Below are 13,375 nucleotides of genomic sequence, written 5' to 3'. Positions count from 1 at the left end.
CCCCCCAGATCGAGGAAGGGCAGCAGGGCACGGACGGGCCCTGGCACAGCACCCAGGAGCATCTGCACCGCCTGTGGCTGGAGTGGAGCCAGCAGGACGCGGTGCCCATGGAGCACAGCGAGGTACAGGGCGGGGGGACGGTGGGGGACACCCAGGGATGGGGCCATCTGGAGAGGGTGGGGACGGCAGCCATTGAGTCCCTTGAGGTGGGGACACGTGGCAAGGGGATGCCTGGGGCGGTGACACCTGGAGCAGGGCTGGAACAGCAGCCACAGGGTGCAAGTGTGTGTCCATCCAGGCGGGGTTGGGGTCCATCACCCCCAGCCCCCGCTGCCTGCTGCCCACCCCGCAGGTGGAGGCTCGGACGCTGGCCATGCTCCACGGGCTCCTGCACCAGCTCCACGCCGCCTGCTCCCACCTGGCCGCCGGTGCCCGGGCATTCCCCAGCAGCGTGCAGGAGACGGCGGGACACGTCTGGCACAGCGTGGAGGGCGTCCAGGCTTCCCTGGCCAGCGCCCGCTCCTTCCAGGACCTGTCAGGCCTGGTGCTGGCGCAGAGCCGGGACACGGTGACGCGGGCGCAGCTGAACCTCGAGGGGCTGCTGGAGCACGTGGGGCAGCACACGCCCCTGCCCTGGCTCGTGGGACCCTTCGCCCCCGCGCTCGTGGAGTACCCGGAGGATGTCCCAGTGGACATGTCCAAGTGGGAGGGCTGTGTCACCGTGGGGGGGACGCACCAGGCACCCGCTGCCCCCCCGGTCTGCAGCCAGCACTGAGCCACCGGTGCCACCGAGCTGGGGGAGCACCCACCCAGAGCCACGAACCCAAATCCCACCCTGAATGTGGGGACAGTGGGGACGGTGGTGGCACGGTTGGGACCCCATTGTCGCAGCTGCGGACTCCTGTGGGGATGGTGGCATGTGCAGGACACAGCATGAGTCTGTCTGGGATGGCAGGGCTGCCCTGAGCCCCAGGAGCACTGGGATTTCGTGTCTTAACAGTTTCAAACGAGTTTAAAGAGGAAGAAAACAACGTTTTTGGCCTTAAAGTGACTCAGAGCCTGCAGTGCTGTGGCAGAGCCACCGTGCCGGGCTCACCGGGAGGCTCTGCGCGGGCGGCAGAGCTGAGGGGGGGTTCCAATAGGGGGGTGCCGAGGTGGGACAGCGGGACGGGTTTCCGTGGGGTGCTGGGATGGAGGGTGCCACAAGGTGCCAGGACATCTGGACTGTGACCCGCAGCCGTGTGGCACTGAACTTTGTCCCGGTTGTCACGGCCGCGGGGCTGGGCCCGCCCCGGGGTATCCCCGACGTCACAAGCATAACGTGGTCACAGCACCCGGTGGGGCGACACTGGGCACCCCAGGACTGCCCACCCTCCTGCCGCCGGAACGCACTGGGACCAGTTTGACCAACTCCACCGGGCCAGGTGTGGGGGAGCACCGGGACCCCGTGCTTGGCACCCGCACGAGGGGAGGGGACGCTCGGGGGGTCCGGGCAGGGTCTGTCCTGGGGGATCCGGTGCCAGGGAAGGTCGGGGGCGGCGATCCAATGCTGGGGGAGGAGGTCTCTGGTTCCGGGCTCGGGGTGTCACTGCAGCCGGATCCCGGGGAATTGGGTCGGTGTAGACCGGTCCCGGGGGTGTCCGGTCCCCAGGGGGTGTCAGTGCAGCCCAGTCCCGGGGGATCCGGTACCAGGGAGGGGGGGTCAGTGCAGCACCGACCGAGGAATGGGGTTCCAGGGCTCAGTGCAGCCCAGTCCCGGGGGATCCGGTGCTGGGCGGGGGACTCGGTGCAGGCCGTTCCCGGGGGTTGGGGATCCCGGTCCCGGTCTCGGTCCCGGTCCCGGGGGTTGGCTGCCGTCCCGGCCCCGCGCTGCCTCGGGTCGCTGCTCCCGGTCCGCCCCGGGCCGGCCCCGCTGGGCGGCTCCGGTCACATGCGCTCGGGGCGGGCTCCGGGGTATAAAGGGCGGCGGGGAGGAGCGGGGCGAGCCCGGAGCCGAACTGCGCCCAGCCGAACCGAGCCCAGCCGAACCGAACCGAGCCCAGCTGCCAGCGGTGAGCACGATCCGGGTCCGGTCCGCGATCCTGGTTCCGATCCCGATTGCGATCCCGGTTCCGATCGCAATCCCGGTTCCGATCGCGATCCCGGTCCTGGTCCCGATCGCAATTCCGGTCCCGGTGCCGGTCTCGGTCCCGGTGTCAATCCTGGTGCCGATTCTGATCCCGGTCCCAATCCCGCCTGTGATGCCGGTTGTGATCCCGGTCCCAGTCCCAGGGACCCCCCTGTCCCGGGTTTCTCCAACCGCGTGGGAGCTGCCCCGTTCCGGGGAGGGGTAACTTGGGATCCTCCCTTCGGGGAGGGGGGCTGGGGGGGTCTGACCCCACTCACGGTCACGTCCTGTGCCCCCCAGCCCCACCATGGCCACCAGCGAGCCCACGCCGGCGCAGCCCAAGGCAGAGGAGCAGCAGGTCAGTGCGGGCAAGGGGGGCGGTTCGGGGGGGATCCAGGGGGTCCCTGCTTGGAGACAGGGATCGGGGTTATCCCACCCTCCGATGAGCTCGGAGAGCCATGGGAGCACCCCAAAACCATCCCTGGGGGGGGTTGGAAGCGCACAGCACACCCCACTCCCTGTGAGATTTGGGGGTCCCTCACCCCCATGCTCACCCCGAGCACTTCTGGGCCCCAGAGCATCGGGACACGCGTGGCCAACCTGCCCCTGGTGAGCTCTGCCTACGACATGGTGTCCTCGGCCTACGCCTGCACCAAGGAGAGCCACCCGTACGTGCGCTCCGTCTGCGACGCCGCCGAGAAGGGGGTGAAGACGCTGACAGCAGCAGCAGTGAGCGGGGCCCAGCCCCTCCTCACCCGGCTGGAGCCCCAGAGTGAGTGCGGGGGGGACAGGACCCCACGGGGGCTGGGGGACCCCAAAACTGCTCTCACAGAGCTCTTGTGAGGCAGCAGGAGAGGGAGGACCTGGTTTCACATCTCCCGTTTGTATCACCAATGAATAAAGGGCTGGAGAAGCTGGAGGATGGGAGGGGAAACACCCCACAAGTTTTGGGGTACCCCAAAACCTGGCCTTAGCAGAGCTCTTGCAAGGCAGTGGGAGAGGGAGAAGCTCTTTCCTTATTTCTGTTTGTTCTACCAAAAAATACACCTGCAAAGGGCTGGGGAAGGTGGAGGCAGCAGCACCCGTTGAGGGCTGGGGTACCCCAAAACCTGGCCTTAGCAGAGCTCCTGCAAGGCAGCAGGGTGCTAAACCCACCTATTTTCACATCTCCAGTTTCCACTGCCAATGAATTTGCCTGCAAAGGGCTGGACAAGCTGGAGGAGAAGCTGCCCATCCTGCAGCAGCCCCCCGAGAAGGTACCGGGCAGGGCTGGGCTGGGGTGCACAGCATGCTCGGGGTCCCCCAGTGCTTAACAGAGGTTTGTGTGTCCCCCCAGCTCATCTCGGACACCAAACTGCTGGTGACCTCCACGGTGACGGGGGCCAAGGATGCGCTGACCAACACCGTGGCCGGGGCCAAGGATGCAGTGACCAGCACTGTGGCCGGCGCCAAGGACGCGGTGACCAGCCGGGTGACCGGTGTGATGGACATGACCAAAGGGGCTGTGCAGGGCGGCATGGAGCTGACCAGGTCCGCGGTCAGCAGCGGCGTCAGCACCGTCATGGGCTCCAGTGTGGGCCAGATGGTGGCCAGCGGCGTGGGCTCCGTGCTGGGCAAGTCAGAGGAGCTGGTGGACCATTACCTGCCCATGACGGATGAGGAGCTGGGTGAGCAGCTGATCTCAACCCTCCAGAGAGGGGTGGGCAGAGTCTGGGCAGGGCGGGGGAGGCTCTGTGGGGTGGTGATGGTGGTGCTGGGACCCCCTGAGCAGCTCCTGTCCCACAGCCAAGCTGGCCACGGCCGTGGAGGGCTTCGAGCCGGAGCAGCAGAGGCAGCAGCAGAGCTACTTCGTGCGCCTGGGCTCGCTCTCCACCAAGCTGCAGCACCGAGCGCTCCAGCACTCCCTGGGCAAACTGCAGAGCGCCCGCCAGAGCAGCCAGGACCTGCTGGCCCAGCTCCAGCGCACCCTCGACCTGGTAAGACCCAGCCCCGCAACCCCTGTGCCACCCTGGGGTGTCCCCCGGCAGTCCCCCCACCCAGCCAGGCTGTGCCCCTCTCCCAGGTGGAGCACCTGAGGCAAGGCATGGACCAGAGGCTGCAGGGAGGGCAGGAGAAGCTGCAGCAGCTGTGGCTGGAGTGGAGCAAGAAGCAGCCGGGTGGTGGCAAGGACCAGGCGCCACCGGAGGTAGGAGCAGGGCAGGAGGTCCCCGGGGTGACCCGGGGTGTCCCCCCACCCTCACCCCCCGTGTCCCCCCACAGACGGTGGAGTCGGGCACGCTGACCATGCTGCAGGGCTTGACCCAGCAGCTCCAGAGCTCCTGCCAGCCCTTGGTGTCCAGCCTGCAGGGCCTCCCCGCCAGCATTCAGGACACGGCGGGGCAGGTCCGGCACAACGTGGAGGAGCTGCGGGCAGCGCTGGCCTCCGTCACCTCCCTGCAGGGTGTGACGGGCCCCGTGCTGGCCCGAGCCCGCGACCACGCCACCAAAGCCCGGCAGCTGATGGACGAGCTGGTGGAGCACGTGGCCTTCAACACCCCCCTGACGTGGCTGGTGGGACCCTTCTCCCCCTCGGGCCAGCGCCGGGTGGAGACAGAGTAGCCATTCTGGGCTGCTTCCCCTCCAAAAAAGCCTCATTAGGAGCCTTTGCTAACCCCCCCAGCCCCCCAAACCTTGTGCCTGCCTCTGTGGGGACCCTCCTGCCTGCCCCAGCTCCGTCCCTTGTCCCCTTGCTGGGGACCTGCAGTGATGTGCCTTGGCTGCCCCAAGTGCCTCTTGGGGGTCCCCCATGACCTCGGTGCCTTCAAACCCCTGGCCTTGTAGGGTCAAAACAGCACAAGAAACAATAAACTCTGGTTAGTTTTGCACTGGACTGAGATTTCTTTGGGGGTGTGGGGGAGGAACTGGGCTCTGGAGGAACAACCCCCACCCCAAGACCTGGGGACCCCCGTGTCCTGGGCCCCCATTCCCCAGACAGACCCCCCAGCCTGTCCCTGCCCCTGTGGGAGCAGGAGTGGGAGGAGAGGACCTGGCAGTGGGATCAGGAGTGGGGTGCTGGAGGGGGCCTCCCACTTCCCAGCAGTGGGGCAAGAGGCACTCGGGATTTTTTGGGCTTTATTTGGGTCTTGTTTATGGAGGGAGTGTGAAATCAGCCCTGGAAAAAGAAACCCCAAGTGTCCCCAGGGCAGAGTTACTGCAGCCTCCGAGGGGGGGTCAGGGCACAAAGAGGAGGCGGCGCCGGGTGGAGCCGGGAATTCTTTATTGGACACGGACAAAAGCTCGGGAGCGTTGCAAAAGAGCAAAGAAACCAACACTGAGCTGCTGCCCAGCATGGGCAGGAGGATGCCAGGGTCAGTCCCTCCCTGGCGCAGTTAGGAGAGAACACACCCTTTTTACTCTATTTTTACCCCAAAAAGTTGGTGCCCAGCCCTGCTGCCACCCCTGGGGCAGAGGGATCCGGCCCCAGCAGCTGCCTCTGGATGGAGAGAGGATCATGATGGTGGGGAAAGGGGCTTGGAGCAGCCCCTGAGTGCCTGATCCTGGTCAGAGGGAATTTGGGGACCCATGGGGTGTTTGCCAGCCGTGACCCTGGGCAGGGGGTTGGGGTCCTCCCCTTGTCCCAGCCAGCGATGCCTCAAGAAAGAGACACGGGGGTTCCTTGTGTTTTTCATTAGAAAACCCTTTATATTCATTTCATGTCGGTTGAAATCACAAGAAATTAGGTAGGAGGGAAAAAAACCAAACCAAAACAAAAAATTAAAAACAAAGAGGGGGACAAATACAGACACCAGCACAGCCCCCCCGCGGGTGGTGCCTCCGCAGGGACGGGACACGGGACAAGACCAAGGACATCGGCTACGGTGGGACTTAGTGAAGTGACTCGGGCAGGGGACGAGGCAGAGGCTGCTCTCCCTTCACAGCCTCTCCTCCTCCTCCAGGTGGGAGCTGCTTCCTCAGCTCTCCTCCTCCTCATCCACAGCCTCTGACTCCCCGCGAGCTCGCTCCAGCCCGGCCTTGGGATAGTCCTGGACGCTGCTGGGGGAGGGCAGGGGCAGGCAGAGCTCAGCCCCCCCTGCCCCTCTGCCTCCCCTGGTCCCTCTCCCACATCCCAGCTCTTTCCCAAGCTGGGAGAACCCTTTCACAACCCACGGGACGCCCCCAAATCATCCCTGCAGAGCCCAGCAGTCAGGGGGGCTCCAGCCCCCAGCCCTGCCCCCACACTCACTTGTTGTGGGGCTCCTCTGTGGACGCCTCCAGCTCCCCGGCTCCCGGCCCTTGGCTCTTGTCCTTCTCCTCTGTGCCCTCTGACTTTTGGGACAGGGATTCACCATTCACAGGACCTGACAGGTCTGAAGGGAAGAGAGAGAGGCTCAGCCTCTTGGATCCCCTCATCCATCCCAACCCTCGTGGGCTGAGGATCCATGGCCACAGGTTGTCCCTGGTCCTGAGGGGACCCCAGGCCTGGCCTGACCCCCACAGCTGCAACCCCAAAACCTCCATCCCCCCAGCCCAGAGGCACCATCAGGGTGGATTTTCCCTGTCAGTTCCTCTGGGAAGGCTCTTGCAGCATCACTGGGACGGCCCCAGGCAGGGACCTGGCTCCGAGGGTGGAAGATCCCAGTCACCACTCCCTGTGCAAGAGCCTGAGCCAGTGTCCAAGGACATCTCCACATTCCTTTGTGCCTGGACCAGAGCTCAGGCTGGCAGGGAGGAGCCGTCCTGGGGCAAAAACCAGCGCGGAGGCCCTCAGAGCCCGGGCGTGGGGCTCGAGGTTTGCCCTCTGCCCTCGCTGCATTCCACATCCAGCCCTTTCCCACTCCTGGCACTCCAGCAAAGCAGGGCTGGAGCTGCTGATCCCTCCACCTCCCCATGTCCCGTGTCTCCAGCAGGACGGGCCATGCCCTAAGGAGGGGACTGTGACGTGCCCAGACAAGGCCGGAACAGTCCCGGGACGTTCAGGGATGCTCAGGAATGTTACCAGCATTTGTCTCCTCTTCCCCCTTCTCATTCCGTGTCTCCGCTCCTGACAGCTTCTCCTGGCCCTTCTCTGCCTCCCCCTTGTCCTTCTCAGGCCCGGCTTTGTTGGCTTTCTGGATGGATTCCATCTTTGGTCCCAGCACACGCGACTTCAACCGGGTGTAGACTTCGGCCGCTTTTTCCATCACGTCCTTGTTGGCTTTGTAGCGCCGGATCTGCCCCGGGGAGCAGGAGGAGGGACCCCCTTAGAGCTGGGGGACCAGGCAGGCTCCCCACTCACCCCAGGGAGGGCTCAGCCCTCTGCTCTACCTTCTTGAGCGTGGCCACCACATCCGTGTGCTTCTGGAGGATGTGGGAAGTGACCTGGAGCGTGCCCAGCTCCTCGAGTGCGTTCAGACACCGCTTGATGTCCTGCACGGAGGGCACCAGGATCAGGAGCTGCCCTGGGGGCACCTGGGGCCTCCCAGCACCCCCAGAGGGAGGAGGAGGAGGAGGAGGAGCATTCCTGGGTATCACAGCCAGGCAAGGACGAGCAGGGCTGTCCCAGGCCAGGCCGCAGTGTTGGCACTCACCGGGTTATCCACCTTCAGCGCAAACTTGATCTCACTGTGAAGTTTCTGGAGTTTCTCTTCCACTGTGGGCTCTAGAACAGAGATGGAGACACAGGCCGAGGTGTCAGGGCACCAGCAGAGCCCAGAGCCCTGCCCAGAGCCTAGGATCTGCCCTGGAGACTGGGATCACTCCCAGGCAGGGGTCTGTGTCCTCCTGCACATCCGGAGTTGAGCACAGTCCTGGGAATGTCTCTGGAGAGGATGGGTTGGGGCGTGCCAAGATGGGGAGGGAATATCAGGGAAGTGATCCTGGGATCACAGCAGTACTGGGAAAGACCCTGGCACAACCTCACTGATCCCTCCCTGTCCCAGGGATGGGGCAACCAACCCTGGAGCCCTCCCCTCCCTCTCCTCCCCTCTGTGATGGGAAGCAGTGGCTCTCTCACCCTTTTTCTTTTCCATCCTCCTCTCGGGGATTGGGTCGGATTTCTTCCGGCCTCGTTCCACTTTCAGGGGTCTGTGGGAAAGGAAGGAAAGAGGGGAATGGTTGGGGTGAACCCCCTGCTCACACTGGGCTAACAAGGGGGATGGCACCAGCTGGAGCATCCCAAGACCCCTCCACCCTGGTGGCAGCTCCCCTGTGCCCCAGCTTCCCCGCAATGCAGACAGGAAAGGCCCCAGGAGACAGAAAACACCACAGAATGCCATCCTGGTAACCCCCAACAGCTCCTCCAGCCCCTTCAGCTCAGGAGGAGGGAAGGAACAAGCCCAGCCCCTCTGCAGGTGCTGCAGCCCCACGAGCCCCATCCCCACCCTGGGGTCCCAGGGCTGGAGCCACGCAGGAACAGCCCCATTCCCAGGAGGAAAGGGAGGGAGGGGAGAGGTGGAGATGCTGACTTGTTCCGTGGCTTCTCCTCTGCTCGGCCCCTCTTCTCCTTCTGATTTGGTTTCCTTGACAACTCCGAGGGCTGTTTCTTTGCCGGCTTCTTTACCTTGGAGGAGAGAACAATGCAGGGAGAGCGGCAGAGCCCTCCCCGCTGCGGCACAGACGGAGCCACGGCCACGCCACACTGGTACCCATGGCCGCCCCACGGCCACCCCCACAGCCCAGGGGCACCCCAGTCACCCCACACCAGAGCACGTGGTCACTCCATGGCACATGGGGACCCCACCGTCACCCTACTGTCATGGCACACGGTCACCCCATGGCACACGGTCACCCCACACGCTCCCAAAGGCTCCAGGGGGACGGTGGGCAAACCCCACGACTGTGGTGGAAGGGCATCTTGGAAATCATGGAATGGTTTGGGGTGGAAGGGACCCTAAAGCTCATCCCGTCCCACCCCTGCCATGGCCAGGGACACCTCCCACTGTCCCAGGCTGCTCCCAGCCCCAATGTCCAGCCTGGCCTTGGACACTGCAGCCACAGCTGCTCTGGGCACCCTGTGCCAGATGTGAGGCCCACAGTGGGATGAGGCATCCTGGGCCAGGGGAAGAGCTCCCACTCCAAGGCACGGATATGCCATGGACACAACCCTTCCCAACATTGTGTGGGCAGCCACAGGGTAATCCAAGACCACGAGGGCAGGTCCCTGCCACACCTGGAGGTCCCTGCTGGCCTGACAGGGAGGTGACAGGCTGTCCATGCACCCACAGCTCCACACTCACCTCCTTCTCCTGCTCCAGCTCAGAGTCCGAGGAGGACGGAGCCTTGGCCCGGCCTCTCCGGCCCTTTTTGGCCATTTCATCCTCGGCGCTGCTGTCCGAGTCCGAGTGCACCTCCTCGCCCTTCTCTGCCTTCTCCTTCCTCTTCTCCTTCTCCTCCTTCTCCTGCTCCCGGAGCCGACGGATCTCCTCCTCCTGCTCCCTCTTCCTCTTCTCCTCCAGCTCCCGCCGCCGCTCCTCGTCCCGCCTCTTCCACTCACTGATGCGATCCACGTCGCTGTCGCTGTCACTGCGAGGACAGGGCAGGCTCAGACCCCTGCATGACCCCCAGGCCAGCCCAAGGGTGACAGTGTCCCAGCTGACCTCACCTGTCACTGCTGGAGCTGCTGGGGACACGCTCTGGCTTTGGCTTCCTGCCCCGGGGCTTGGGAGGGGGTTTCTCAGCTGCAAGACAATGGGGACACGTTTAGCAGGAGCCCTGGAGGTCCCTCTGTTAAAACAGCCCCGAGCTGTGGAGGCAGAGGGGTTCTGGAATGTGCCCACAATTCGGGATGGGACCCCAGAGCCTTGGGAATGCCTGAGCTCCCACGCTCGCGTCCTGAGGTGGTGGCAGGAGCAGGAGCAGCAGCAGCAGCAGCAGGAGCTGTCCTGGGGGTACCTGGTTTGCGGCCTCGTGGTGCCTTTTTCACCGACACATCCGAGTCCGAGTCCGAGTCTGACTTGGTCATGTCCACGGTGGTGTTTCCCATCTCCAGATCCGAGTCCACTTTGGAGTCGGAGTCAGAGCCAGACTCCACTTTCTGCAGGCAGAGAGCAGGGCTGGGATGGAGGGTGGCAGTGGGGTGGCACTGCTCCAGTCCCAGCAGTGCCCCCAAACCCAGCAGCGCCCAAATCCCAGCATCCCAAGCCCCAGCAGGTCGCCAAGGGACCTGTGAGGTCCCTCTGGGTGCTCCAGCCCAGGGCACAGCCCTGCCATCCCTGCTCCCCCCTCCCCACAGCACAGACCCCGACCCCTCTCCAGCCTCCCTCAGATCCTTTACCTTCTTCTTCCTCCCCGCTGCCGGCATCCTCCGCGGAGCCCGGGCCACCGGCTTCTTTTCAGGGGTGAAGTCCTGGAGGAAAACAGAAATACGAGGCAATGTGGAAGAGTGGCACCAGAGTATCAAGCCAGTCAGGTTCCCCAAATCCTCTCACCTGGTCACTGTTTTTTTCCGACTCGGAAGATGTTTCTGAGTTCTCCTCTTCTGTGACAGAGGGGCTGCCCTGATCCAGGTCACTGGAGGATTTCCGAGGCCGTTTCGTCACTGGCATCTGGCAAGGGAGAGGTGACAAGATGAGAGAAGCCCACTCCTTTTCCACCCACCCTGGAAAGCAAATGCTTCCCAGGAAGGGTTTTCTCCAAATTTTCCCAACCAGCCCTGCAACAGCTGCACTCAGATCTGCAGCTCTGGATTCTCCTCCAGGCTGCAAACCCCACCAAGACTGGCCATTCCCTCACCCCACAGGCATCATGAGACAGCTGTGAGACCCCCAAAACCATGCTGAGCCCCATTTCCCACCAGAGGATCCAGAGGGAGTTGGTTTCTCCACCACCTCCTGCCATAGTGGGCTTGAGGAAAGCTCTGTGGTGGAGCGACGGTGTCCCCTGGCCGGGCCACCCTCCCGTCCCCAGCCCACACTCACTTTCATGGCCAAGGATTTCCTCTTGAGCCCGCTGTGGTCACTGCCTCGATCCGAGTCCTCATCACTGTCCACCTTCTCCGTGGGGACCGTGGCCATGGCAGAGTCGTCCTCGTCGTCCCCGGCATCGCTTCCCGCCATGGGGTCGTTCTCGGGGACGTCGCTGTCGGAGGAGCTCGCGGGCTAAAGGCAGCGGGAGGACAGCAGGGTTAGGGGAGCCTGTGGGGTGTTTGGGGCGGGCAGGAGAGGAGGGAGAGGGGGCACCAAGGGTGGGGAGCGAAGGAGGGCAGAGCTGGGCGTGCAGAGCAGCGCAGGGCAGCCTCCCCTCCCAGCACGGATCCCTCCGGAGCGGCTCCGGACACCAGCCCTTCCTCGGGAATGCTGCACCCCTTCCCACAGCCCCTCACACACCACTCTGAGAGCGCCAGTGACACATTCCCGGGATGCTGCTGCTTCCTGCCCTCTGCCCCCCATCCTCACGCTCTGCCAAAATCCCTGGAGCAGCGTGGAGCCGGGAGCAGAGCCCAGCCCCACTCTGCCCTAACGGCGCCAGACAAGCCGGGGTGGCTGGGTTCAGCCTCTCCTTCTGCCTCCACTTGGATCAGGCCTCTTCCCGTCCTCTTCGCACACCCTCTCCGTGTGAACGGTCCACACAGAGTCCGGGTGGCCACCGTGCTCTTCCCAGGTGGGATGTCCCGTGTCCTGCTTCCTGAAGGTCTCTTTGTTTCTCCAGTCCATCAGGACGTTCCTCACAGCCCAGCCTCATCTTCTGGGCTGCTCCTTTGTGTGTGGCAGCACTGACATTCCTAGAGCCAGGATTCTTGCAGCTGCTGGAAAGCCTCTCCTCACCCTTGGCTTCACTCACGTCTCAAAGCCAAGGAAACTTCAGAGTCTTCTCCTGCTCCTTTCGCCCACAGGATGCAGTGGGTGCTGCTGAACCCTCAGCCTCGCTGGGTCCCTCATCCCTGATGGGAGTTCCCAGCAGATTCCTGGCCATGGCAGGTGCTGCTTCCCTCACCACCACCAACCTCCAGGATTTCAAGCACCTCCGCAGCCTCACCTTACCCTACAGCCACCGTTTTGGGTGGACCATTTCCCCACCCCTGCCCCTCAAACCACATCCTCACTGCTGCCCCAGCCATGGCATGGCCTGGGGGGATCATTCCCTGCACCTGCCGACCTCCAGAGACCACCTCGACATTGTCGCTCACCCTACAAACCTTCCCCTGCCTCTTCAGCTTATGAAGCCGACGCCTCCTGGGATGATCTTCACACAATAAATTGGATCCCAATTAAGGTCATGAGATGCCCCCGCGAGCAGCTGACAAAGAGCCATCCCCCGGCATGGCCTGCTCCGAATCCCGCTGGAGGGCTCGGGAACCTCGGGAATGGATGGAGAAGGGGGCCTCCCAACGGTCCACAAGCAGATCCAGGAGCCAGGGATGAGCAAGCCTCAAGTTCTTGCTCTGACAACAAAAGCTCCGCGATTTTGGGCAAGCGGCACAAAGCACGACCCCGTTTCCACTGCAACAACGGGGCACAAGCATCTTCCTCCAGAGCAAGTGGGAACTTCCAGCACTCCTGGAAGCCCGAGGGAAAGCCCTCCATGGAGGAAGATGAGGAGAGAGGACTCCCTGAGAAAGGGAGAAGGCAGGGAAGGAGAGGGGAGCTAATTCCACCCCAAGGAAGCCAAGCTGGAAGCTGGAAGCAATCGGCACGGCAGCGCGGAGAAGCAGAGACAGGAGGAGTGACTCGGGGGGACAGAGGGGCCGCTGCCCCCTCCCCTGCCCAGCCCACACTCACCGCAGGGGCACTGTAACTGGCGTGGGGGTTGTTCTGGATTTCCCACAAGCCCTCGTTGAAGCCTTTTCTCTTGTTTGGTTTTCCGTATTTGTCTTTATATTTTTCGTAAGGGAACAGATCTTTAGGGCCCAAGAAGGCGCTGGAGAGAGACAAAGCAGAGGTGAGGCCGGAGCAGAGGCAGAGCCCAGCGGGGGGAGCGAGGCAGCGCTTACGTCTCGTGGGTGCCGAAGAAGAAGATGGGGTACTTGTTCGGGGGGGGTTTCACGGCGCCGTCCGCGATGTCATCGATCTGAAAGGAAACCCAAAGCACGAGGAGGTCAGAGACAGCGGTGACACGTCCTCAGCCCCGGCAAGCGGCGTCGGGTCCAGCACCCGCTTGGAGCCAAGCGCGGCAGGAAAGCACCCGGACGGGGCCCTGGCTACAGATCCGAGTCCCTGTGGGATCTCTACCAGAGTAACGGGAAGGATCCGGCACCGAGGTCTTGTGGGCAACGTGGGCCTTGTGCTACTCCCCCGGGATCCATGGCCGGGATCCCAGCAGCGCGGGCGGGGGGCGATGGCTGAGCGGCCGCAGGGTCCTTCCTGGCTGGAGCCC

At 63.8% G+C, this 13,375-nt stretch overlaps 3 protein-coding genes across 4 annotated transcripts; 2 read left to right on the top strand and 1 right to left on the bottom strand.

Annotated features, from left to right (window-relative positions):
• The first annotated feature begins 6 nt into the window (after window positions 1-6).
• On the top strand, window positions 7-1,047 carry LOC121672283 (perilipin-5-like). The gene is made up of 2 exons (XM_042044884.1): window positions 7-122; window positions 353-1,047. Exons 1-2 carry the CDS (start codon window positions 108-110, stop codon window positions 773-775), a joined length of 438 nt encoding a protein of 145 aa, XP_041900818.1. The 5' UTR covers window positions 7-107; the 3' UTR covers window positions 776-1,047.
• An 868-nt stretch (window positions 1,048-1,915) lies between these two features.
• Window positions 1,916-4,971, top strand: LOC121672282 (perilipin-3-like). Of its 2 annotated transcripts, none has more exons than XM_042044882.1 (8): window positions 1,916-2,032; window positions 2,409-2,465; window positions 2,684-2,879; window positions 3,281-3,363; window positions 3,444-3,774; window positions 3,893-4,083; window positions 4,170-4,292; window positions 4,367-4,971. In XM_042044882.1, the coding sequence occupies exons 1-8, from the start codon at window positions 1,931-1,933 to the stop codon at window positions 4,703-4,705; spliced, it is 1,422 nt and encodes a 473-aa protein (XP_041900816.1). In that variant the 5' UTR covers window positions 1,916-1,930; the 3' UTR covers window positions 4,706-4,971. The 2 variants fall into 2 exon arrangements, with proteins under 2 accessions (XP_041900816.1, XP_041900815.1); XM_042044881.1 differs by having other exon boundaries at window positions 1,942-2,051; window positions 2,408-2,465.
• Window positions 4,972-5,765: 794 nt separating this feature from the next.
• On the bottom strand, window positions 5,766-13,119 carry LOC121672284 (hepatoma-derived growth factor-related protein 2-like; the record flags this gene model as incomplete). The annotated part of the gene is made up of 15 exons (XM_042044885.1): window positions 5,766-6,139; window positions 6,330-6,453; window positions 7,083-7,296; window positions 7,391-7,492; window positions 7,654-7,724; window positions 8,079-8,149; window positions 8,530-8,624; window positions 9,301-9,586; window positions 9,666-9,741; window positions 9,956-10,097; window positions 10,338-10,409; window positions 10,492-10,608; window positions 10,981-11,160; window positions 12,781-12,919; window positions 12,993-13,119. Coding segments are annotated over 15 exons (1,898 nt in total), but the record flags the coding sequence as incomplete, so codon positions are not given.
• Window positions 13,120-13,375: the final 256 nt, after the last annotated feature.

The sequence above is a fragment of the Corvus kubaryi genome, unplaced genomic scaffold, assembly GCF_017639235.1.
Source record: "Corvus kubaryi isolate FWS band 111438036 unplaced genomic scaffold, C.kubaryi_AGA036_p1.0 46796, whole genome shotgun sequence".
Lineage (NCBI taxonomy): Eukaryota > Metazoa > Chordata > Aves > Passeriformes > Corvidae > Corvus > Corvus kubaryi.
This window is presented reverse-complemented; position numbering and strand designations above follow the sequence as displayed.

What these genes read in the sequence shown, in the direction of transcription:
- LOC121672282 (XM_042044882.1), top strand. Translation starts at nt 1,931, where the DNA reads ATGCGCTCGGGGCGGGCTCCGGGGTATAAAGGGCGGCGGGGAGGAGCG. An exon ending in CCAAGGCAGAGGAGCAGCAG is followed by an intron (nt 2,466 to 2,683) that starts GTCAGTGCGGGC and finishes TCTGGGCCCCAG; the next exon opens with AGCATCGGGACACGCGTGGC. An exon ending in TGCAGCAGCCCCCCGAGAAG is followed by an intron (nt 3,364 to 3,443) that starts GTACCGGGCAGG and finishes GTGTCCCCCCAG; the next exon opens with CTCATCTCGGACACCAAACT.